The following is a 27,164-nucleotide window of genomic DNA, read 5'->3' as shown; positions in this document are numbered from 1 at the left end:
GAATTGTGTTTAAACTGGGATGGGGAAAATGAAATAAAGTTCGCAAATATGCATCTTTGATTAGCAAAAATTTACAAAAAGTTACAATGAATTCTTTATGTCCTATTTGATGACAACACTCCCTGCCGTGGGCCCTAGTACCCTAAAAAATTACTCACTTTTTAGTTAAAATATTCCCTTTTCAAATTTAATAACTGTTTATTTTACTTTTCCCATTATGGTCAATGATTAAGATCAATATTACTTTATCAAAACTTGCAATGAAATGAAATTGCAAGTAGAGCTGATGCTTTACTTTCACCTGATGTTATTCTTTATCATAAATAAAATCAATGCTTATGAATGGAGTGTTATTTCAAATTTAGTGTGAGGATGTGTAAAACCACTAAAATTTTATTGTTGTTAAGAAAGTGAGCACAAGGTGTGTTGGAGTTGTATGGCAGCAATGCTTGTCAAATTCATTACTACATGTAGTCTGTTGTAATCTAGCAATTACACAACAGAGAAATGTTTGTTTGTAAGGACTTACACATTCTTCAATTTGGTCTTACTTTTCTTTTTCAGGAGTCTCTGATCGGATCTATGTTGACCAGGTCTCATCTAACACCATGCGTCTTGTCATCAATAATGTCCAGGCCACTGATGAAGGAAGCTACTTCTGTAATGTTGGTTTGCAATCAGCTCCATACACCCTCTACATTACAGGTAAACAAAGCAATTGTTTATTTATTTATTTATTTTTCAATAGTTTCAAAATGATATACAATAATCAGCAAAATCATGATAATCATAAGGAATGAAAGTATTGATGATGACAATAATAATAATAGTAATAATAAAAAATAAAAAATAAAAATAATAATAATAATAAAACTCTAATAATACTGTTCCCTCGATTGACGTTTTTGCAATCTATCTCTGGCCTGGCTTCAATCTTGTAAGTAAAGTAATTCTGTGGAATGTGTCCGTAAGTTTCCATCTAAGGGTATTGCCAGAAACTGTTTTGCATAAGTTGAAAAGAAATATTGCAAATTCAAAACGATTAATTGATTCTAGCACTTTCCATTTTATAATTGCTTTCTATAGCATGAAGTAGAGCAGGGATCAACAGTACATTTGTAATTGATTACAAGAAGTATGATCAATTGTTTGACTTAAATTGACTTGGAATTGATTTCAAACATCTTGCAATGCTCCAGAAAAAGCAAGTACACAGGTGATTTGAATTTTCAAGGCAGCATGATTATGATATTAATTGTCATTGTTGTTTGCTATTATTATTCTCATAGTGCTCATATAGTGACCTTTCATAACAAATTTACCCATATCACCCATGTTCTTAAACCTTTACATTGTCAAATTCAAAATTCCTTTGCTGGTATATCACTCAGTTCATGGCTCTGCTCCACTGTAAAACACTGTTCTCATTAACACCTACACACAATATAGGCTTCAGTTCCAAAATGTAAAACAAGGTGGGGGGGGGGGGAAGGGCATTCATCTATGCGGGTCCCTCGCTATGGAATTTCCTCCCATGAGAGATCCGAGATAGCAAGTGTGTCGAAACATTTAAGATTCAGCTAATAACTTACCTCTATAACAAATTATTCACAATGATTTTCTATATGTTTTTTTTTGTTTGCCCCCCCCTTCACTTGTGCTCCTTGAGCATCTCTTACGAGATGGATATGGCGCCTAATAAATAGCATTTATTATTCTCATCATTGATATTGCCATTGATACATATTTTCTATTGGTACACAGTACCAGACTGCCTGCTGGATCCTTGTCTGAATGGAGGCTCTTGTGAGGGTGGAGAATGCCAATGTCTTGTTGGATTCAGGGGGCCACGATGCGAAGAGCCAGGTATATTCATTTCATATTTCTTATAATCTAAAATATTAATCTCTCCTACTTATTTTCTTAAGTGTGCACTACTAAAGGTACTCTACCGGAATTACTTATACTTTATTGTAATGTATGTTATTATTGTATTAACCTTTTGACTACTGAATTCTGGACATTGCATAGGCTTTGTTCACTGACAACCCTGTTCCGGTAGGGAATAGGTTGATGAAAATGAATGTGATTGATAAGACACCAATCCCATTTTACTATGTGACATGGAAAAAAAACAGAAGGTAAAAAAATGAATGGGAACAGAGAGACAAAATTATTAAACATAATAATATAATAATAATATGTCCATTTATATAGCGCAGTTACTATGTGCATATACTCAACTGCGCTTTGATACTTGGTATCATATTAATCCCCCGGTCATAGCTGAGACGCCATATTAATAGGCGCTAAAGCGTTCAAGGAATAAATCCTACCGGATACCCATTCACCTCACCTGGGTCGAGTGCAACACCATGTGGATAAATTTCTTGTCAAAGGAAATTACGCCATGGCTGGGATTTAACCCACGACCCTCTGTTTCAAAGTCTGGAGACTAATCCTCTGGGCCACAACGCTCCACATACTGAGCAATAAGATGAATATTTATGTCTAGGTCAATGAACATAGATGATAATTCACAATAATTAACACTTTTTTCAGTGGTAGTGGAATATACCATCACCATCATACCAACACCTAGTGGTGAGATACCCATCGGTAGTGATCTGAGTTTCCTCTGTCAGGTTCAGGGTGCCGACGTCACACCGGTATGGCTTCACCCTGAAGGGTTTGCCATCCAACGAAGGTCACCCAGTAAGTAGAACCACAACTTCTTGTTTTTTTTATTTTCATATTTCATTCTTCTCTGTCTTAATCTTCTTCTCTGTTTTTGTATTGTCCTTGTTCTTCCTCTTCTTCTTCATCATCTTTCTCGTCGCCTTCTTATTCTTTGTCACTTTCTGTTCCATCATCATCAACATCAACATCATGATCATCATCATTGCTTCTTCCATTGTCATCTCTTGATCAGCTTCTCCATCATCATCCCCTTCTTCTTCCTTTCTCCCCTTTCCTCATCATCTTCTTCTTTTTCTTCTCCTTCATCTTCTTCATGATCATCTTTCATCATCTAATCATTCTTATCCAATTTCTTCTCTTCATATCCACCATCTTGATCTTCTCTTTCTAATTCTAGGAATCCATTGGGGTGTCGCCAGTTTGCTCCAGTTCGTGCCAATGCAAACTGGCTGTGGCACCTCGTGTCGCCAAAAAGGTGCCAAGTTGCGCGTCATCACGCCCCAGTTGGGAGGCACCATGAGCCACTGCATGCCACTAGGCACCTTTATGGCGACACCAGAGCCACAGCCGCTTTGCAATGGCGCGAACTGGTGCAAACTGGCGACAGCCCAGTGGATTCCTTGCATAAGCTAATCCTGTCTGGAACATATCTCTATTTCTTTTCATTTAATAATAGAACTATTACTAATAGTAAGCTGTGTTAATACTCATGAAATAGTGTGGAAACATACCAAAAGGAAATTACACATAAATACATGTACTTAATTGCAACTGAAATCTGGGGGGGGGTGTTTCACAAACAAACAGTGTGAATTAGAGTTTTGCTTAAATGCTGATGCATACATGATCTGTCATGCACAGTCTTGTTGACTAACGCACAGTTGCACACATCCTCTTAACATGATTTGACCATGTGGTAATGCTATTTTACTACATGCAACTAGGACTTTAAGTCCACATCAAAGTAACAGTTATATCTTAAATCTTTGTGAAACACCTCTTGTTCTAATTCTATCTAACACATTTTGCTCTTCTTCATACTTCTAGATTCCACTTTTTTCACTGAGGCAATCAGTGATAACACGGTCCGCCTGGTCCTGACTAATATCAGACCGGTAGATTCTGGGTCGTATCTCTGTCTCCTTGGTACCAGCTTCAAAGAAATCAACATCACTGTTCAATGTGAGTATTCATTTTTACTACAGTCACAACAGCGAAGCCATCCCCAAACAGACCGAAAGATGCTCTATTCAACGAGGCGTTGAAGGTGTTGTACAATGCCTCAGAATCTAGCGAAAATATTAAAAAACAATCTTTGAAAAGGGAGCAAATCTATTGAAGCGAAAAGCAAAATCCCACAAGCGAACATGACCGGACCTTGGGCAGCATTGCGCATTTAGCCAGCAGGCTATATGCATATTGCACCTTCATTTTTACTGAGCACAATAAATTGTATCGTATTGTGACGTCACATCCTAAAGCCATGCAACGGTACGTTTTGGATGGTACGTCGTGTGTGCAAAGGTATGAATGTTTGACATTCAGCCTCCCATTTGCTCGCGTACAACAAGCTAAGTAGGCGTTGTACAATATGCCATTGCTAATCTTGATAAAATGGGCTCCTGGATGGGAATTTTCTTTTACTTCATTTTTTTTCGCTCCGTCCATCAACATCTGCCTTAATCGTATTTACCCTACAATCAATATTATTTGTATTCAGCTATAGAGTACCGAAGCGATGACGTCAGTTGCCATGGTTCTAAACAAATGAACCCGGAGCGTGTTTCTCATAGGAGAAAGTGGCTGCTATCGGAATTTCATTGCTTGCAACCTCAGAATGATGGTAATTTTTGCAAATACAAATGTGTATAGACGACCGTCAGCTGCAGCTCTGTTTATAACCAGCCGGTTCTTGGTCATGACAGTGACGTCACACTTCGGTACTTCGGTAAATTAGTACCCCAAAAATCATGGTTTCATGTAAAATACTGATTTCAAAAGTTTCAATTTTATGTGTTTTGAGAATGCTGAAATGTTCTACATGTAGTTCATGTTGGCAGCTCTATCAATGTGATCATTGACTTTGAAACTATAGAGTTGAGTGCTATTTAGTATTTAGACTATCGATTTTTATCATCTTTAATTATTTTTTTATTCAGCTGGACCGAGGTTCAACGTGATTATTACATCAAATTTCACCGTGCCACCCACCCCAGGAGCAGACCTTATCTTCATCTGCGAAATGTCTCAACCTGACACTTCTACATCCCCTATCTGGTATCATCCCGATGGTAGCCCTATTATTTCACGAACAATTGGAACGGGTGAGGAAGCAGATTTATTTGCGTTGGACCTTATTGTTGTGTGGTGTGGTGCTTATGGTGGTGTTGATGGTGGGGCTTATAAATAATGGTATTAGTTTGATATCTATTGGGCTTTTTACACCTCAGCGGAACTATTTGTATCATATTGGATTCCATTTTGATGTTTTAAATTGAAGCTTTTGGTAATTTTAGATATGTATTGTTGGTGATGATGTTAGGTGTGGTTCTGGTGTTGGTGTTGATGTTGATGCTGACACTTCTACATCCCCTATCTGGTATCATCCCGATGGTAGCCCTATTATTTCACGAACAATTGGAACGGGTGAGGAAGCAGATTTATTTGCGTTGGACCTTATTGTTGTGTGGTGTGGTGCTTATGGTGGTGTTGATGGTGGGGCTTATAAATAATGGTATTAGTTTGATATCTATTGGGCTTTCTACACCTCAGCGGAACTATTTGTATCATATTGGATTCCATTTTGATGTTTTAAATTGAAGCTTTTGGTAATTTTAGATATGTATTGTTGGTGATGATGTTAGGTGTGGCTCTGGTGTTGGTGTTGATGTTGGTGTTCATGATGCTGTGCTTGTGTTGGTTTTGATGGTGATAATGATGTGAGTTTTAATTTTGGTGGTGTAGTGCATGAGATGCTGGTGGCAGTTTTGATGAATGTGATATTGGCTTGATAATGCTTGACGTTGTTGATGAAGTTGATGGTATTAATGTTGATATTGGCTTTTATGGTGTCGATATTGATCTGTGTTAGTATCAGTATGAATGGTGTTAATTGTTATGGAGAGGGTAGTGATATAGCTTATGGTGTTTGGTGTTATGAAGTTGATATATGTAGTAATTTGGGTGATGGATATGCTAATATTAGTGGTCCAGTGTCATTCTTGTGCTTAAGCGAATATACGTGTGTGTATCTTAGTCCTGACTTCCTAACACTCTCTTTAATTTATCAAAATGATCCTGTTTTTCTCTAGGAGTAAGTCGTGTATACTCTGAGAGCATCTCCTTGTCTGCTACCAGACTGATCATTCTTGGTGCCACTGAGTCGGATCAAGGAATATATACCTGTAGAGCAAGGCCTCTTTCTGCTACCCTCAATATCACATTGATTGGTAATGTCAGAATAGCTTCCTATTACTACATGTATTATAATAATTACTACTACTATGAATACTTCTACTGCTAGTAATACTTCAGCTACAACTACAACTAAATATGTAAACCCAGACCTTTCGCTGCCACCCTCGATATCACATTTATTGGTAAATTTTACTTGTCATCTTTCACATCTATGACCATTCCCTTGACTTTTACTGGTTCCAGGCCCTTGTACCAGCACCCCTACAACATGTAATACTTCTACTACTACTACTACTATCATTGAATGGTGTATTTAGTTTGCCAAACAATTTTATTGATAGTTCAAAGAAATTTCTAAAATGAATGTCAGTATCTGTTATATGAGTAACACATTCTATAATGTACCATAATATTTAAAGTTATGCAATTCTCTAATTTCTATATTCATCATTTTTTTTCGAATGTCTCTTTATAATAGATGAAGGCTGTTATCCAGCTTGCTTGAATGGAGGAACATGTATTGGAGGTGAATGCCTGTGCCAGTATGGCTATGATGGGGAGATCTGCGAGATAAGAGGTAGCTAATACTGTCGATTCAGATTCTTCATTATATATTCAATTTGTATGAATATACATGTTATTGTGGGCAAACTTGAAAAAAAGAAACGATGATTAAGTTAAGTTTACTTCACGGCCATTATTACTGTTTGCGCAAAAATATTTGTTGCTGGTTATTATTAGTGTACTTTTGCGCTTTTCAGCATTTGTGTTAGCAAAAATTGTTATATAATGTTTTATTATTATTATTGTTATTTTATCATTATTTTCATTAAAAATCTTATTTTTATTATCATTATTTATTTTTATTATTACTATTATTGTTATCCTCAATAGCATGAAGAGATCTTGAAAACGCATTTTCTAAAACTTGAGTTCCAGGCCCCTTAGCGAATACATGTACATGTAGCTTAGTGCGTGACTGTAGAGTTAATTTTGTGTGCATAATAACGTTAGCCATCATGTGCAGTCAACCTTTCAAATCAACCATGCAATCAGTAGCTAAGCTTTGTTATGAGCCATTGGGTGATTTCAAGTCCGGTGTTGGTGTTGGAAGCACAATTCGGCATGCGTCTCCTACCTCCAAAATCTATTCTGAGTTTACAAAAATTAAACAGGTCACAATACCTATGGCTCAATACTTAGTCATACTTATTCCTTTTACTTATCATTTTATGTTTGGTGCTATGCACATGTAAAAATGGATTTAACACCAACACCAATAGGTGAACACTGAACTTGAAATCACCCATTGCTTTATAGTCATCCTTTATGTGTTTTACACCTGTAGTTGGTCAAGAGGTCTGTTACCTTCCTTTCTGTCTCAACGGAGGGACGTGTGACAGGAGCATCTGCTACTGTTTCCCAGGGTTTACAGGACAACACTGTGAAAGCAGAAGTAAGTTGAAGCATTTCATACATCTGCAATATTGCATAATGTTTATGCAGATCAGTTGGGTAGTGTGTAGTTGACTTGTCTACTACTTCAGGGCGTGACAAACCCTCTGACTCTGACGACACGAGTCCAGGGCTTGGCTGGCTCTGGCTGTCAGTACACAGCAAGGGCCCCTTGTCAAGGGTAACTCATCCTTACCACCTTTGGGGTCACCTTCTTAGGAGAGGTAGCCGCTGTTCAGATCTTGCATGCAGGCAACATACAATATTGTATGTCTCTCAAGACGTATACTTTTTAGTCATCAGATATCTTGTATCTCATGAGAAATTATCGTCCCAATCTTCACAAGCGAAGTTCAGCCATGAATAGATGAAAATGCAGATCATACTCTTTCTTGAAAATGAGATTTATACTTTTTAGTCATCAGAGATCTTGAATCTCATGAACAATTATCGTCCCAATCTTCACTAGCGAAGTTTAGCCATGGATGGATGAAAATGCAGATCAGACTATTTCTTCAAAATCTGGGAGATAATAATTTTGTTTAGGCTTAACATTGTACAATAGATTTCTTATAAAAAGCTTATTTTAATCTAATAATTATTCTTTTAGCAATTATATATGTTCCACTTATAAGTTGAGCAAGAACATCGTCAAAACTAAATCTCTGCTTCATGAAAAAAAAGTTATTTTGGGAATATGCCCCTCCCTGTGAATCAATGTGGTAAACAATAACAAAATGCATGACATTTTGGATGCTACTCAGTGTAATGTGCTAATTCAAACTTTATAGTACTGTACTGCAGTATCTGAACCTAAACATTTTAACTAATGTAAAATTCTTACCCTTGTCAATTTTCTTGATGCAGTTGCCACAGAGTACAACATAACCATCACCACAGACTTTGATCGGAGGCCGCTGATTGGTGATGAGCTCATGATTATGTGTGAAGTCCTGTCAGATAGATTGTCTTATCCTCAGCCAGCTTGGATTGGACCTGATGGAAACATCGTTCCTTCTCTTGCAGCAGGTATGATGTAATAGTAAGATCCTGATATTGTCTTCTTGTTGACATGGTCTTCTTGATCATGTTGAATTTATTGCAGGGCTGTGATGTAAACAGTAAATATTGTACATCTATCATCTGTCTCTTCGTGCTATTTTGCAATAGTGCTTAATTTTCTCAGAGATTGGAGATAGAAAATTATATATAGCATTTTTTATTCATTTTATGTATGTTCCATTTTAAAAGAATATACAAGTAAATAATGTATGAAGAAATTCAAATGGGAAATATTCAAACTAATGTGCAACAAAAGAAACAGACATTAGCATAGCATTTTTATTCATATGAAATAACGAGGGAAAAAGATTTAGTTAGGCTCTATATCCCCAGTGAATGAATCTCCATTTACATAGTCCTGGGGGTGTTTCACAAAGATTTAAGTATGACTTAGAGTTGCACCTAAATGCCTAGTTGCGTGCGGTATAAAAGGCATGATCGCATTGGTCAGATCATGCGAAGAGGACGTGTACTACTGCTTAATCTTAATTAGATTGCGCATTGCATTTCAGATACGCGTCGCCATTTAAGTGCGATTTAAGTCATACTTAAATCTTTGTGAAACACCCCCCTGATCTATATACAGTCATTTTATTACTTCCGGGGGTGTTTCACAAAAGAAAAAAACCCATGACCCCATTGGTTAGATATCACCTATGAGAAGTCCTCTTCTTTATATTCTTCACTGAGATTATGTGTGAAATATCATGTGTCTGTTGGCATTTAAGCATGTAATCACATATAGCTCTTTGTGAAATGACCCCAGGTGCTTCAAGCCACGTCTTCACTGAGTTTGTAGGACCAGGTTCCACAGCCCTTCATATCAGAGGAATCCAGGCGTCGGATGAAGGCCTGTATACATGTGAGGTTGACATGAGTACACAGACTATCACCATTACAATAGAATGTAAGTATATTCTGTGGAATACCTGTTTTCAATCTTTCTATCTTTTGTATTTTGTGAAAAAATATACCATTTTGACCATCAGGTTAAAAAAAAAAGGAAATTGTAGATTAGCTGAGTAATAATGCTAATGATTTATATTTTATGAAAGTAGATATTGCTTCTTGAAATAAGTTTTCCTTTGCTGGTTTTATTAATGTGTCTACTTCATGTGAATTAATTAAGTAATTGATGAAGTTTCTGTAAATTAATCAATGTCGCCAATGGTTTGAGAATTCGAAAATATAATATTGCGATGGGGGCTACCATCATTATTATTGATATTATAATCTTGTCTATTACAGTTATTGCAATTATCATTATTACCAGTTTTGTTCTTATAAGTATTATCATTATCGTTATAATTAGAGTAGTTATAGTAGCAATTTTTCTCTAGAGTACGCACATCCAACCCCTATATGTGAGACCTTCCTGAAATTATTCACACTTGTGTTGTGAGTCAAATGAAAGGTTTAATATTCTTAAACATCATGACTTGAGTAAGTCATGAAGTAAAAACAAATTTCAAGAAAAATGGGGATTTGATGTGCAAAATGGCTTATAACTCTATTGAATTGCAAACTAGTGCATATAACATTGTTGTATTGTTGATATCTACTATTGATAATGAATGTGTACCTTTCTGTCTCAATAGAGGCACCTGCGTGGAGGGAATAAACTTCAAGAAAAATGGGGATATGATATGCAAGATGGCTGATAACTCTTTTGAAGTGCAGACTAGTGCACATGATGATGACGATGATGATGCACAGCATTTGTATAGCACCATATTTCTGTCAAAGACATTCAAAGGCGCATTTTTGGAGGAGCCAGCCAATCTGGGTCGCCTAGAAGGTCGCGCACACAGAACTGTGACCAGCAAGTCACTCCTCCCGATATAACTTATTGGGGGAATGCAGGTGGACCACTACACCGGGGTTTCCCCTACTCTTATTCGAATAGTTCAGTGGGTTCTTAACGTGCAAAGGTGGTGACTCTCCTCTGCACGAGGCCTCCATTTAATGTCCTATCCGAGGGACGGAGCATATGACATTATTGTATTGTTGATATCCTCTATAGATAATGAATGTGTACCATCCTGTCTTAATGGAGGCACTTGTGTGGAGGGCGTGTGTATCTGTACTGAGCAGTACCTTGGAATTATCTGCCAGGAAGAAGGTAATTGCATGAAATGTTAACATCTATGTTAATGGGGGAGTGTTTCATGAAGTAAATAGTAATTTTCACTGGCTAATTTGTTTTGAACCAATTAGATCAAAGGATTTCTGTAGCTTGTAACAGATGTAAGTGGAAATCACTGATTATTTGTTTCATGAAATCGGACTCTAAACACGTAGTGTTTACTGTTGGGGCAAAAAGTAATCCTTTATAAAACATTTTAGTCTTTTTTATACCCTCGCAAATTTGACCCTAAACACATAGTTTTCCTAGCAAATTGGATTGATACTCTTATTACGTTACGTACGTAACGTGCCCTGTCTTGAAAAAGACATACTTTTACGTGATTTTTTGGTTGCGCATGGTATCCACTTTTCAATGCAAGTGCCCCCCCCCCCCCCCGGGTAACACCACATCCCTCTTTACAGGATTTGTCATGTTGTACTCATGAACAGAAATAGTGAGATGTTATTTAATCATTCCCCTTATTTTCTCTCTCTCTCTCTTGACTATTTTTCACTTGATATAGTCCCTCAGCCCTGCAACCTCCCCTGTCAGAATAATGGACATTGCTACGATGGGCGTTGCCATTGTGCGACATTCTTCACAGGAGAATACTGCCAAACAAGAGGTTAGTTTTGCAATGTTGGAAACACATTTTATTTTTATTTATGACAACCATATGTATGAATATTAGCATGCTATTTATTATGATGTCATATTTAATGACATAAAAGATGATAGAATTTGTTTATATATTATGAAGTATAAATCTTTGAATTCATATTTTATCAATAGGTATGTGTACATGTATATTATCAACATCAAGGCAGTTTTTACCAAGAAAAAAAATTATTACCAAATTGACAGACCTTTTCTGTTTATCCTTTATAAATAGACATGTGCATTTCTAACTTACATATACATTCAAGTTTTAATAGAATTACTCATTTATGAATTACCATATACTATTGTTTTTTTTGTCAATAGTTGGGAATAACTTTGAGATTACCATCAATACGGTGACCTTTGAACCTCCGAGTGTTGGTGACAATGTGAGGCTCGCATGTACTTACATTGGTGAGGCAGGAAACCAGCAACCGACTTGGATAAACCCTGGCGGAGAACTAATCAGGAGGCTTGACCAGGGTAAACAGAGTTTACAGCATTCTTGCTAATTTGATATTTCAGATATATTACTCTGTTTAGGATAGATTGGCCAGATTTTGTGCTTTTGGAAGATTTTTTTCATGTTGAGTCATAAAACGATAGCATGAAGTGGATAAAAGATCAAAGAATTGAGCATTGACAGTTCAATTCAATTCAATTCAGTTTTATTCAACCATAAAAATGTGTATATACAAATCAAACAGTGTACATAGTTATGTAACAAATGGTAAAAAATATGTATCAATCTCAATGTCATCATACCATTAGTTCAATGTTCACAATGTTGAAATCAACTTATCTTTAAATCCTTAAATCAGAAACATGGTAAAAATGCTAAATTCAAAATATATATGTATAGGAAAATGCAGCAAGAGAAGAAAATAAAGCTTTTGCCTATTTGAGGAAAATATGGTGATAAAGGAGGCTGCAAATAACCCCCTATCCCAATATTACATTCTTTTGTCTAATAATAGAATAGGCAGCGTTCTTTTTGTTCACAATGAAACAATTTTCTACTTATCCTAAAAGAATGAAATAAAAAACATATAATTTTTATTTATTTTTTTATTTTTTTAGGTGGCAGCAGACACTTGAGTGTTGAGGAGGAATCAGCGATGACAACAACATTGGTCATAAACAACATTATAGAGACAGACTCTGGCATCTACACGTGTACAGTTGGAGAATATGACAATGAGTTTGACATCACTATAAGGGGTAAAGACCGACCTGCAATGCAATAATGTTCATATTCCACTTTTATATTGGGCTTAATACATTGTATATTTATATATGACCAGTTTACAGATAAATATATAATTGTTTAATTTTGTATTATTTTTCATCTCCACAGTTTTTATTTTCATTACTGTTTTTTAAATATTTGTTTACAACCACAACCAATGCAGAACATTTTTTAAAATCATTCTTTGTATGTACATATATGCATAAATTAATTCAGTCTTGATTGTATCAGTTTTCTTTTAATTTTATATTTTCTTGCTTTTTCTTTCAAGCCATACAGCTGTTGTAAAGTTTCATTTGTGGTAATTTGTATACTGATAAGTATCCTTTGCTTTCATTCATTCTGTGTGAAGTATACAGCAACAAAATAGTCTTATATGGTGTTGATCGTTCAATATGTTAGCTGCAGTTTACTGGGATGACTGTCTACTAAAAATTTGACAGTATTCACCAGTTTATCAGAAAAGCATAAAAATCAGATTTTGTACAGTTTGCAGTTAAAGATTGCATAATTTTTCACAATTTATAGTGAGCACCTTGAGCCGAATAGGAAAACCACAGTATACATTTATGTAAGTATTGAGAGTAATTGTGATAAAATAACAATAAAGTGTGCATGTCACACATTGAAGAAATTGATTTATCACTTACATATCTATATATTATTATTATTATTTTTTTTTAGAAGCTGAGTGTGTCCCAAGATGTGAGAATAACGGTCTATGCAGTATGGGCATGTGTATGTGCACTGAAGGATTTGGAGGATTGGCTTGCGAGTTCCAGAGTAAGTACTCCTAACCTTCCTCTTTATAGCATGAGTAAAAAAATCTTTAAACATCAAACATTACAAATTTAATGGAAGTTCTTGTCATGACTGTATACCTATTAGATATGCCATGAAGAGTATTTTCTCCTGAATAATTTGATGTCACTTTTCTATGGTATATGTTTGTGTATTGCTTGGATAATCAAGACGAAGTCTTTGCTTGGATATAAAATGGAGTACAAAAATGAGTAATAATAATGTGTTATTTACACAGAGTAACCACTTCTGTTATGAAACCGCTCTACATGTACTAGCCTAACATCCTGCAAATTCATTTTTCTCAAATTTAAATTTTGAGGGCCGAGCTAGATGGCACAAGTTACCATTTTTTTAGATGTTGATGATGACTTGGGCATGTATTAAAATTTGTGATGAGTCAGGCAGTCTATCACTGCACTACTATATGCTGGTACCTATTATAAACCATAGTATACAGTTAGATTATGCTTAAATGCCTTTCACATAAATATTGTGGATGTTTTCAAATTGCCAGCTTTTCAAATTCATTTCTTGCAGTTACCGAATGCGATTTCCCTTGTGCCAATGGAGGAACCTGTAGCAATGGCCAGTGCATCTGTCAACCAGAATTTGATGGCTCATTCTGCCAAAACAGGAGTAAGTTATTACGTTTAAAGGTCAAGTCCACCCCAACAAAATGTTGATTTGAATCAATAGAGAAAAATCAGACAAGCACAATGCTGAAAATTTCATCAAAATCGGACGTAAAATAAGAAAGTTATGACATTTCAAAGTTTCGCTTATTTTTAACAAAATAGTTAAATGAACGAGCCAGTTACATCCAACTTAGAGAGTCGATGATGTCACTCACTCACTATTTCTTTTGTTTTTTTGTTGTTTGAATTATACAATATTTCAATTCTTACGAATTTGATGATTAGGACCGCCTTGCCTGAACCACAAAATGTTAAAATAATGGAATTCCACGTATTCAGGGAGGAATGAAACTTCATTTCACATGACAATGACGAGAAAATCAAAATATTTCATAATTCATATAATAAAATACAAAAGAAATAGTGAGTGAGTGATGTCATCAGTTCCCTCATTTGCATACCGACCGGATGTGCATATAACTCTTTTGTGAAATGAAGCGAAACTTCAAAATGTCATAACTTTCTTATTTTACATCCGATTTTGATGAAATTTTCAGTGTTATGCTTGTTGAATTTTTCTCTTTTTATTTGAGTCAAGTTTTTTTTGGGGTGGACTTGTCCTTTAAGAGTATTTCCTCATCCGTGTTTCCATTATAGCTGTTGGTGCCCAGCGGAACCTTCTACCACAAAAAATTCTTGACCGGTACTAAGTACAAAATCAAATCCACATGCCCAACATATATGTGTATACTCTGGAGATTGCCTGTGATGATTATTTTCAATATTACCCTGGCTGTAGTCCAGGGGAGCGTTTCATCAAGATTTTTGTCCGACAAGTTGTCAGATCTGACATCTTTCCTTGATTGGCTGTGAGGCACTGCTACTATGGTAACTGTCGGATAAAACAGGACTTGTCGGATAAAACGTCCGACAAGTCCTTTCATGAAAGACTCCCCTGGCATCATCCAGCAGAGTGTTCCATGAAGGATTTGTCGGACGTTTTCTCTGACAAATCCTGTTTTATCTTACAAATACCATAGTAACAGCCAGTCTGAATCAAGGAAAGTTGTCAGATCTGACAACTTGTCAGACAAAAATGTTGATGAAACGATCCCCTGATGCATAAGTATTTACAGGAATCAATATTCTTGCCAGGTGTTCATTTACCTCACTTGGATCAAGAGCAACACAATGTAGATAAAATTTGTGCTGATGGAAGTAAATGCCATGGCTGGGATTCAAATCCAGGACCCTCTGATTGAAAGGCAAGAGTAACAACCACTAGACCTTGAAATTTCCAGATCCCAAACAGCACACAACAAAACAAGCAACAAAACCTTACCACTCAATTCAAATACTTAGATATGATGGAACTAAAAAGAGAAATATGACTTATTTTTGATGTATCTTTTAGCAGAAAACATCACTTATCTTAAACAGAGAACATATTCAACTTCGGAAATAATAATAATAATAATAATAATATAGGGTATTTATATTGCGCACATATCCACCTTGTTAGGTGCTCAAGGTGCTCCTTTATTACCCGGCTAAGCTAGGCGTTCAAAGCGCACACAGCTTCTTAAGGAATTACTTCCTACCGGTACCCATTTACCTCACCTGGGTTGAGTGCAGCACATTGTGGATCAGTTTCTTGCTGAAGGAAATTACGCCATGGCTGGGATTCGAACCCACGACCCTCTGTTTCAAAGTCCGGGGACTAATCCACTGGGCCACAACCGTTTTGATAATGTTTATTTGTTGTTTTTTCTTGCAATTACAGGGTACGTTGATGAAGGTATCCAGATCAGCATCACTCCACATGTTCCCAGGCTTCCTCCCGTTGGTACAGATCTCCAGCTCATCTGTGAGATAGACAACCCTCAAGGTTTCCAGAGACCAGTCTGGCTCAAACCTAATGGAGAACGTGTTATACAGGGTAAGAAATGGTGAACGTGTTATACAAGGTTAGAAATATCATGTAGATATAAAGTAACATTCTTAGGGTAACATCCCATGGGTGCAGATTTTAACCTATTCTGAGAGATAGACAACCCTCAAGGTTTCCATAGACCAGTCTGGTTCAAACCCATTGGAGAATGTGTTATACAAGGTTAGGGATACCATAGAGATAGGGTAACAATCTTAGGGTAACATCCCATGGGTGCAGATCTAATTCTCTTCTGTGAGATAGACAACCCTCAAGGTTTCCAGAGACCAGTCTGGCTCAAACCAAATGGAGAATGTGTTATACAGGGTAAGATATATCACAGAGATAGGGAAACAATCTTCCGGTAACACCCCATGGGTGCAGATCTAAACCTCTTCTGTGAGATAAACAACTCTCAAGGTTTCCAGAGACCAGTCTGGCTTAAACCAAAGGGAAAAGGGGTTATACAAGGTACTTATATGTATTGAATGATCAGGTTTAATGTGCTAGTAATCCAACAGATTTCTGTGGTTTCAAGAAATTCAACTAAGGCAGTTTCGTCTGTATTTATTAAGCAAAAATGAAATTAAAGAAATATAATTTGATGCTAGTATTTTTCAATCTTCTATAGGTGATGCTTCTCACATCAACTCTAGGGCGATATCACCGAGTGCAACACAACTCAACATCCGAATGGTGGAGAGGGGAGACTCTGGCATCTATACCTGTGTTATTGGATCATACACAAACACACTCACTGTAATCTTTTACAGTAAGTTCATACAGTCACGCCTTATTTTTCCCTGAATTTTATGAACTTGATTCATGGGCCATGTAATTTACTGACCATTTATTTAATTGGGGTTTATTTTTTAAAAAGGAGCACAAATTACTTTCCCCAGCAAAGTGCTAACCCCCATTATATTTTTGGACTTATATTTTTAGATTTCTATGTCATTGATTCTGAAAATAGAATTAGATTTGCCCTACATGTATATATCTATACTTAACACACAGTCAATGAAAATGCTATTGAAAGTGGTTAAAATATAATCACTATTCCCCATTTTGGGATGATTGCCCCATGCTAATGAATGTTTCATCTAGGTAAAGTGTAATCCATAGCCCTTTCTTACAAAGAGTTACGATTGATCCGATCACCTTAAACTATATGGAAATCCAACAGTGTCATTATTTTTTCTCCAGGAAATTTGCATAAAGTCCTTTGTAAACTATGAGAAACACACTGAATTTATGAGAAAACAATGAATGTATGATTGTACATCACATGCTTCTTAGATGTTGACGTTGCTGGCCATCCATAGTTGTGGTTGATCGGATCAATCGTAACTCTTTGTAAGACGTTGCCCAGATGTGCATTTCATGAAGAGTCTAGTCAGTGATTATCATTGACCATTTCGCTCTCAACCAATCAGCAAGTATTTTCAACAGCTGATAGCAATTATTGATGAAAATCACTGACCAATCTAAGACACATCATGAGGACATGTGTAATAATTTGTTTTGTGTCTTTTATTCAGAAATGCCCTGTATACCAGAGTGTCAAAATGGAGGGTCATGTTCAGATGGCATTTGTCTGTGTGCTCCGGGATACACTGGCTATCAGTGTGAACACAGAGGTATGTATGCATGCAGCAGTGTGAGTAAAGTGATGGCACGTTCACACTGATGCTTTAATCATCAAACATGCTCGTGATGAAGGCATATTCTATGTAACACTAGTCATTTTAAAGAGCTGCATCCAGTCTTCTAATAAAATTAAAATTCATCTCAAATTGGGATTAATCCAAACGTGTCTTTTTGAATTTGGAGAATATTTTCATGTTGAGATAAAATATTACACACATATGAAATATCTGTTTTGTGATAACATCCTGGAATTTTCATAATGTCATAAACAGAAATCACTGTATTAACCCATTGCCTTTTGGAACCGAGCGATTCCTGTACAAAGCCTAGGGGAAATAAAGAAATCGGTAGTCACTGTGTTAAATAATGGATGTAGAACATAATGATAAGGAAATAATAAATAAGAGACTGTCAACATAACTCATATACATGTATTTTTGAGAGAAGTATTTGCAAATCTATTTTTTAATGAAATTTATTTGGCTAATTATATTGACTGAAGCCCTATTTTTATTTGCATGATTGATACAGTTGGGGAAATGCAGTTTTGTAATGAATCTTGTTCTTCTAAATACATGTCTATTTCAGCTGTCATTGTCCACAGCTAGTATACAAGGTTTTGAATGATATCAATAATCTCTTTATAATGATTGCTTTTAATTACAATGCTTCATAACCTAACTCATCTAAGATCTACTCACTGTGAAAGATACTTTTTAAAAATTTCGTTTGATAATGCTTATTAACCTACTTTTGATATTGATTTGATTATAGATCTAATGTGTACATTCATGTATATTTGAAAACTTAATCAACATTGACATGAACATGTCTAAAAAATTGTCCTTTATTTTTTGTATAATGATTACACTTGCAATTATTAATGAAATGTGTGGATGATTACTGACTTATAATTTGAATTAATTCAATTGAATTTTTATTTCTGTGTTAATGATATTCTAATCATAGTCAGTTGATTCTTCCTTATGTTACTAATGCAAGTGATACTTAACTTTACGCTTCTGTTAACTGTACTAAGCTACATGTATGAGGGCGGGCTTTGCTTTTAACTTTTGCTTCCTACAGAGTGCATGCCTGCCTGTATTAACGGAGGATCGTGTGTGAACGGAGATTGTGAGTGCAGCCCAGACTATGAGGGCCAATTCTGTGAGAGTAAGTAAAGTTCCGTTCTGATGAGGCAAGGTGAAAGGTCTCAATAAACCCTTTTGTCACGTTCAATGGAATACTGAAGCCATGACGTCACTTTTTTTCGGGGGGGGGGGGGGGGACATTTGAACATGTTTTTTATGGCATATCAAAGCGGAGCTTGATAAAAAAAAATGATAATCAAAATTTGAAGGGAATCGGTTTATGGGTAACAACATATGGTTTGGCGAATAACTACTTATCGTCATTGAAATAAACGTAAATTAGTCAGGTTTCAAATGTTCATGACAGGCCAATTTATGCCGATTTCAGTGTGATACATTAGGTTTTCAGTGGACATTCCACGGGCCATCGTGATCCAATTTCTCTTAAGTTTCTCTGTTGAGGCTTTTCATTATGCTCTACCAATTTATGGTGATGAAAATGATGTAACGCGCGAAAGGAAGTCTGATAACACCACACTGCAGTACTCTGTGTATGAGCTTGGATAATCATTACAGAAAAGGAATTTATTCTGATAAGAGAGACCGATGTTTGGAAGTGTATTTATTTGCTTCTCTAAAACGAACCTACTAGGTTCCAGCTAACTTCGAGACACATGCTTAACAAACTCGTGCCTAACAGGTCACATAACATTGCATTTATGACATTAATCTATATTGGTTAAATGACTTTCTCCTCAGTTCATCCAGAAGAAATCTTGACAATAAGTTACATGTGTGTTTTGATTTCACTGTTCGACTGTTCTTTGAAACATACATTTACTTTGTTATCACAACAGCAGAAGTTTGTAAATATAATACATTCTTTTAAGCAAAGTTTTTCTGTTCACATAATACCTTGCTACTATTAACAAGATTTCATGAAAATTTTATTTCATTTGTCTGAAAGGGTTTCTTTCCTTGACATTCTACTCAACGTGAGTAACGTATACATTGAATCTCAACGTGCTATGACTAATACTTTATGTTTCCGGCTAATGATTTTTTGTTGATTTGTAATTTTTAAAGACAACCTGATTTTTGCAAGACTGATTGAAATTCATTTATCGTTCATTCTTCAGATGTCAGGAAACCTGTGACCATCCGTTTTACACCAAGCATCAGTGACATGCCTGTAATTGGTGATGATCTGACGGTGGTTTGTGAGATTATTGGTATGACCGACCTGACTGAACCTCGCTGGATTGGTCCTTTGGGAAACCCTCTTCCTGTATTTGGAACAGGTAAGACAGAAAAGGGTCTTTGTCTTTTTGTCTGTCTCTGCCTTTTGTTCCATCTGTGATCGTGGTCACTAAGGTGAACTCTTAGGTTTTGAACGACGATAGTGAAGACCACATACAATATAGTTACTGACTTGTGTGATTTCCCATCTGGCTTGGCAAGGCATCTTCGGTTGCCAATTACGTGACTAAGTCCAGCCTCTGTACTGCCAGAGAACATTTTCAATCATGGATGAGGTTCTGGGGCACGTTTAATAAATGGCTTGCAACTTGTAACTCTGCCATTACAGCAACAACCATGGTAACCTTGATTCTGATTGGCTGGTGAGCCCTGTTACCATGGTAGTTGCCATAATGGCACAGTTCAACAGTTGTAAGTCCTTATGAAACGGGCCCCTGGTCCCTATACCAGGCTCGGGGGGGGGGGATGTTATGTAAATTCATTGTGATGATGGCAACGATAGAAACAACAACAAAAAGAATGATAACTTGCCAAAATCTGTCAACAAATTTTGTTTTTTCCCTTGCGATGTAGCTCCTAACCAGCGTGTCGGAGTGCAGTACTCATCTGGAACGGCAACCACACTTGTACTGAACAATCTCCAGTCCAGAGATTCAGGCATCTACACATGTACTCTAGGACCTCTGATTAGCTATTTCACCATCACCGTAGCTGCACAAGGTTTGTCCATTCAATATGATCCATATAGCGCATTAAACCCAGGGAGCCTTTTGTGAATCTGACGGTCTGCGAATCTATTTTGGAATAACACATAGTAGAATTTGATGCTAATATTGAGACAGAATATTTTACTGTGTAATGTTCAAATAATTGTACAAATACATATGTTCACATCTGTGACTATGTTATCATTCTTATTAGAATAAAAGTGAATTTACTATCTAGTCGTAATGACGTCATAGCAGTCGTATGATTGGCTACGATTTGAAACTAATTTGGCCTTACTCAAAATTAAGGGGTTGCAATCATTCAACATTGTTATATTAGTAATCTTTCAGTTAATTTGAACCTGGAATGAAAATAAAATTTTCATTCACTTTTCCAGAAAATTAGTAAATCACAATTTGCTCCAAATCGGATCGTGGACCAGTCGTAAGGTGTGCGGCGGCCTTAAAGCATTTCCTTGCGTACACATTAACATTTACCAATAATAAAAAAATAATAATAGTAAACAACATAAGCGCTTAATACGCATTATTTCTAAGCACTAGCGTTTCCATAATGCATCCCTGTGGGACTCCCCAGTCTAGTGGAAAAGCATCAACTCAACTTTGTTAATAATTGTAACTTGAGTACGGTCCTTGAAATATGAGGTAAATTACTGTAAGACGACTCCATTGAAGCCATATCTATCACGGAAACAGTGAATCATCTTTTTATGATCGATGGCATCAAGTTCTAAGAAATTCATGGCATGAATTATCACCCCCTATATATTTTGCCTTTGTGTTCGTACAGTGGATTGTTCTGTGATCTGTCACAATGGAGGAAGTTGTGTATCTAACCAATGTGTCTGCCCAGAAAACTTCAATGGACCACATTGTGAACGAAGGGGTGAGCGAGCAAACTTTATTAAATTATAGACGTCATATGATATTGAAATAGAATTTAGAGAATATGAAATCATGTTAACCACCTTTTTCACGTCACATGCCCTTTAGCTACCCCTGCCTGTCATAACCTTCACACACTTTTAAAATTATTTGTTGGTTCATCACTATCAATCATTGGCTTAGGTTAGTTGTGATGATAAATTTAGAATAAGTTCGGAACATAATCCAATGACCATCCGTGTGCTTGTCGATATACATGATTTGATGACAATTATTTATTGTAAAGAATTTTAAATGAAATATTTGTTTCTGAAACTGTATATTACTCTACCATTAATAATCGTCTTGAGTAATTAGGGGCCCATTTTATGAAGGTTTAAAAATTAGTTATAACTTTGCCACAATGTTCACCACCATGGTGACAGGGATCAGTAGTCAATCACATTCAAGGTATCCATGGAATTACATTAATGAAAACATTTAAAATAGCGGCAAGTTTTTATGAAATGGGCCCCTGAACTCATATTCCTTCCTTTGCAGTCGGGCCAGATTATGTCATCACGGTGTCCCCACCAATAGACCAGCAACCCATCGTTGGTAACGATATCAGCTATGTATGCCAGATCGCCACCACCAGCAACTATCCCCGCCCTGCCTGGACGTCCCCAGGAGGTGTGGCTGTCTTACCCATTGGACAAGGTAAATTGATTTAGTATTACTTGTCAAGTCACCAAAGTATAATGGATTTTATACAACAGAGAATAAAATTAGTAGGCTTGAACAGGATAACTCATGTAAGTTTGAAAACTTTTTTTTCCAGTGGGATCCCTATGGAATGGTCCTCTAAGAATGATCCTGTCTTGTAATAATGTCATGAAACTGATAGTGATGATCATGGTTCCTTGCAGAGGACTTAACTGACATTAGTTAACCAATAATCCTGAACATTGATGTCTGTAATATTATTGTTCATACGGATAAAAAACCCTAACGCACCATCAGTTATGTCTGGAGGACGGATTTACGGTCGCAGTTTTACAGTTTTATTTTTACCTTCCAGTCATTGGTGATGTCCAGCAAATGATTATGATAGTAATAATTATTGTTATTGCTGTTATTTCTCAGGTGGATCTGATCACTTGAATGTCCAGTATCTGTCTGATCATGAGTCACGTCTGGTCATTCAAGACCTCACACCTAATGATAATGGAATATATACCTGCTACATCGGAACGCTCACCAACTCGGTTGTCATCTCGGTTGAAAGTAAGTCCATAGATTCAGGTTACATTTAATACATCAAAATGGATTCTGCACTTTACCCTTTGCGCGTTGATTGTATAATCTTGCACATTCGTACAATTAAATTCAACAGTCATAATAATTAATTTTCTCCCCTACCTTCAAATTAGACAAGCTAATAAAAGGCAATAGTTATTTGATAACATCCGTGTGATAAGTATCAATGGTGCAATATGGAAATCTTGAATTAAAGAAAATACCATGGAAACATTTATCATTATTATCCCCCCAAAATTAATTTAGCATGCAAAGAGTTAAATGGCACCTGATGTTGTACTTGTACATTACGATTTTTTTGTTTTTTTTTGTTCCAGCTATCATGTCAATGAGTGGTGGGATTATTTTATTTTTGAAATTCATTTTAAGTAATTCGTATTTTTTTTCAGTCCCAGATTGTCCTGGCCCATGTCAGAATGGTGGAACTTGCTCAGGGGGGACTTGTATTTGTCCTAATGGATTCACGGGAGTACTGTGTGATAGGCCAGGTAAGCAAATGAATGGATGAATAGATGGATGGATGGATGGATGATTGAAGGATCGATGGATGGGAGGGTTGATGGATGAGTGAATGAAGGGACTTGCTCAGGTGGGACCTGTGTATGTCTTAGTGGTTTCTCTGGAGTATTGTGTGATAGACCGTGTAAGTGATTGAATGAATTGATGGATGGATAGATAGAAGGATTGATGGGTGGATGGATGACTAAATGAATGAGAGAATGAATAGATGGATGGATGTATTGATTGATTGATGGAGGGAGGGACTTGCTCATGTAGGACCTGTGTATGTCCTAATGGTTTTATTTGAGTACTTTGTGATAGGCCGTGTGATTGAATGAATGGATGGGTAAATAGATAGAAGGATTGATGGGTGGAGGATAAGTTAATGAATGAGAGAATGAACATATGGATGGATGTATTGATGGATGGATGGATAGATGGCTGGCTGGATGGATGGAGGATGGATGGAAGGATGGATGAATAGTTGTGCACAAAATGCTTTACAAGTAAACTATCAATCATGGATTTAAAAAAATATTAATTGCCAATGCCTTTCACTTTTTGCAGCATACACCATTCAAATCCGACCTGTCGGTCAGGCCAACACTAGAATTGGTGGAAACATCAGGATGTCATGTGAGATAGAGGGCGCTAGACCGACCTACCTTCAACCTAGATGGACTGGACCTGATAACCAGCCAATCAGCACAGGTAAACATTACCATAATACATGTACCTGTATGTTTTATTTTACGCTGTGACAGGATGTGCTCTGATTGCTTTCAATTAGTGGATTGCACCTTTCAGAGCCTTTTGCCTGAAAGTGACCTTTGTGGTAGCCTTGCTTTCTTGTGGCAACTCTCAAGGAATCTTACTTTTGTTTGATGAATCTTGGACTGCTAAAGGCTCCTATTGACTGCTGAGAAGTGACTTTCACTGGCAAAATAATAGACTGGTCATGTGCGAGAATGGATACCAAATTTTGATTAGCACCCATTTCACCATCTTATAATAATGATTATGCAACAGGGCCCTGATTTACCTATTAAAATTATTAATAGCCAGTGACATTGTTTTTTTCTGACTTTTTCTTAATGATTTTTTGTATTTCTCTTCTTGTCAATCTCCTTGGCTGTTTTGTCTGATCCCTTTCCGACTCCATTTACTTTCTCATATTCCATTTTCCTTCTTATTTCAAAACCCAAAATCCTTCATCTTGAATCATATTCAAGTAATACTTCTTAGTTTATTCTCTCCAATTTGGATCTCCTTTGTCCCTTTTCCTTCTCCAAATTACCTTTTCCTCCTCTGAATTTACATTCATAGTCGTATGCTTTGTTACTACATTTTCTGTCAGTATAACCATTCTCTTTAGTATGATCATGATGTTTCATCAACATCGTACAATTTTTATTTCGTATTACAGACGCCAACTTGCGAGTGTTCAGTATTGCGACCTCTACTTTGGCCAATCAGCTTGTGATCTCTAACCTACAGCCGGCCGACCAGGGCACTTTCACATGTACAGTTGGACCAGTCATTGCCACATTCTCAATTGTTGTTGAAGGTAAGTTTTGACAATGTTCAAGTAATTTATTTAGTTAAGAAAATATTCATTTTGCACCATAATGATATTGTACCTGTCTTGATAAGCTTTTACTTACAACATTGGAAGTTTTACCAGACCTTCATCATATAAGGCATAATTGCTGATGAAGGGTTATAATGTTGCATCAGGAATCACATCGTCTTTAATATTGGTCTGATGGAGGTGATGTATGAGAAAGTAAAAAAAGAATACAAGTAAATTGAATGATTATCAAAAAAAAAAGTTTTCTTATGTCATCACATCAATCAGAAGAATCGTTTCAGTGATGTAATGAAATATACATGTATATTGAGTCAACTTATGTCTGTCCATCCATCCATCTATCATCCATTCATCCATCCATCCATCAATCTATCCATGCATTCATCTAATCATCTATACAAAAAAAATATTCGTCTCGGAGGCGAGGCCAATGCTTCAAAACAGAATAAATCCTGTAAGAATAACATTTCAAGCATGGTTAAAACTTCTCCTTTGTATTTCTTCCTATCCCCAGAACCCCGATGTCCATTACCTTGTCAGAATGGAGGCTCTTGCGTCAGAGGATCTTGCACCTGTCCAAATGGGTACAGTGGTATTGCTTGTGAAACCAGGGGTAAGATCAGTTCATCCATAATATGTAATCCATGGGACGCTCTTTGTCACAAGCCTTAGTGAATGATTGTAGGGCTGTATTTTGTGTGGTGATTTCATGGATCATAATAATGAGAATAATAATAATAATAATAATATAATGATCATTATGATAATACTAATAATAACAGTAGTGATAATAATAATAATAATGATAATAATAGTAATAATAATAATAATGATAATAATGATAATAATGATGAATAATAATAATGAAAATAATAATAATAATAATGATAATAATATCAGTGATAATAATAATAATGATAATAATAATAATGATAATGATAATAGTAGTAATAATAATGATAATAATATTAATGATAATAATGATAATAATAATTATAATTATATTGATAATAATCATAACAGCATATTCACCCAGGATAGCCTCTTCAGTTCCGAAAACTGTTATGTGCAATAAATACAACAAATTTGCTTTGTGGACAATAATGAAGGTTTGTAATCATAAGTATGTAGCGGTGCGTGTTTCTGGCACTGTAATGCAGTCTTGTTGAAGCAACCTTGTTTACAAATATAGACATAAAAACAATTGGAGAAATGTGGCTTCCTCTTTAATGTAAGAATTATTTGAATACACTAGATTAATTTGGACCTCCCATACTTTCAAGTCTCTAATTCCCTTGCATTGCTTCATTGATTTGTCATCTTCTTTTCTTACTTCATTTTCACATTTTCTCCACCATACTCAGATCCTCAAGATGTCCGAATCAAGATCACACCAAACCGCCAGGGTGTCTCTCAGATCGGACAGGACCTTGAGATCCTCTGCGAGATCCTGGGCACCAGCATCTACCAGAATCCGATGTGGAAGGGTCCCTCTGGACAGCTAGTCCCAGGAGCCACAGCGGAACGGAACAACCTCAGGGTCCAGGAAGTCTATGAGACACCATCTGCCACCAGGTTGTACATTAACGGGCTTAGCTCTGCCGATAAAGGACAGTATATCTGCATGGTGGGACCTGTCATGGCCAGGTTTACACTCATGGTGACAGGTAAATGAGGTGCTCTTCCAAATTTCCTTTTCTTTTACCCCAGCTCTTTCTCCCACAGTAAACCAAGAGGTATACACTCATGATTACAGGTAATTGTTGTGCTCTTCTCATTTTCTTTTTTCTGACCTCCCCCTCCCTCCAGCTCTCTCTGTCTATCAGTCTTTCAAGTTGTGAAAAATGTACTAAATTTGCCATTTTGTAAATGTTTTGTAGCTGTTTCATGTACTAATGTCCAGAGAGAAATCTAAGTAGAAAAACTTTCTGCTTTCTAGCTGTTTTTCAATTAAACCACTATTCTTGCCTCTATTCCCCTGTGTGTCTCTTTAGCTTTCCCTTTGTATTTGTGTGTGGGGTGGGGGATGCAGGGGTCAGGGTATATTGTCCTCATGCAAGGTTACACAATTCAAATTATTTCCTATGTTCACCTGTGCATTGTGGGTCTGTTTTGTCAA

At 36.4% G+C, this 27,164-nt stretch overlaps 1 protein-coding gene across 1 annotated transcript in view; it reads left to right on the top strand.

The window, feature by feature from the left end:
- LOC129266969 (uncharacterized) overlaps window positions 1-27,164 on the top strand; it is a 248,295-nt gene that overhangs the window by 64,384 nt on the left and 156,747 nt on the right. The window contains exons 50-80 of the mRNA XM_064104176.1: window positions 565-705; window positions 1,765-1,866; window positions 2,563-2,715; window positions 3,748-3,882; window positions 4,860-5,046; window positions 5,243-5,346; window positions 6,012-6,149; window positions 6,596-6,694; window positions 7,466-7,573; window positions 8,440-8,601; window positions 9,401-9,541; window positions 10,658-10,756; window positions 11,286-11,387; window positions 11,747-11,905; window positions 12,503-12,643; window positions 13,356-13,454; window positions 14,013-14,111; window positions 15,894-16,049; window positions 16,672-16,812; window positions 17,582-17,680; window positions 18,777-18,863; window positions 19,921-20,082; window positions 20,615-20,761; window positions 21,560-21,655; window positions 22,195-22,353; window positions 22,780-22,920; window positions 23,343-23,441; window positions 24,022-24,165; window positions 24,881-25,021; window positions 25,560-25,658; window positions 26,410-26,712. Coding sequence (XP_063960246.1) covers window positions 565-705; window positions 1,765-1,866; window positions 2,563-2,715; window positions 3,748-3,882; window positions 4,860-5,046; window positions 5,243-5,346; window positions 6,012-6,149; window positions 6,596-6,694; window positions 7,466-7,573; window positions 8,440-8,601; window positions 9,401-9,541; window positions 10,658-10,756; window positions 11,286-11,387; window positions 11,747-11,905; window positions 12,503-12,643; window positions 13,356-13,454; window positions 14,013-14,111; window positions 15,894-16,049; window positions 16,672-16,812; window positions 17,582-17,680; window positions 18,777-18,863; window positions 19,921-20,082; window positions 20,615-20,761; window positions 21,560-21,655; window positions 22,195-22,353; window positions 22,780-22,920; window positions 23,343-23,441; window positions 24,022-24,165; window positions 24,881-25,021; window positions 25,560-25,658; window positions 26,410-26,712 — 4,143 coding nt within the window. The remainder of the gene's footprint in view (window positions 1-564; window positions 706-1,764; window positions 1,867-2,562; window positions 2,716-3,747; window positions 3,883-4,859; window positions 5,047-5,242; window positions 5,347-6,011; window positions 6,150-6,595; window positions 6,695-7,465; window positions 7,574-8,439; window positions 8,602-9,400; window positions 9,542-10,657; window positions 10,757-11,285; window positions 11,388-11,746; window positions 11,906-12,502; window positions 12,644-13,355; window positions 13,455-14,012; window positions 14,112-15,893; window positions 16,050-16,671; window positions 16,813-17,581; window positions 17,681-18,776; window positions 18,864-19,920; window positions 20,083-20,614; window positions 20,762-21,559; window positions 21,656-22,194; window positions 22,354-22,779; window positions 22,921-23,342; window positions 23,442-24,021; window positions 24,166-24,880; window positions 25,022-25,559; window positions 25,659-26,409; window positions 26,713-27,164) is intronic.

Source organism: Lytechinus pictus, chromosome 8 (assembly GCF_037042905.1).
Source record: "Lytechinus pictus isolate F3 Inbred chromosome 8, Lp3.0, whole genome shotgun sequence".
Classification (NCBI taxonomy): Eukaryota; Metazoa; Echinodermata; class Echinoidea; order Temnopleuroida; family Toxopneustidae; genus Lytechinus; species Lytechinus pictus.
The sequence above is the reverse complement of the archived record's forward strand: the minus strand, read 5'-3'. Positions and strand labels throughout refer to the sequence as shown.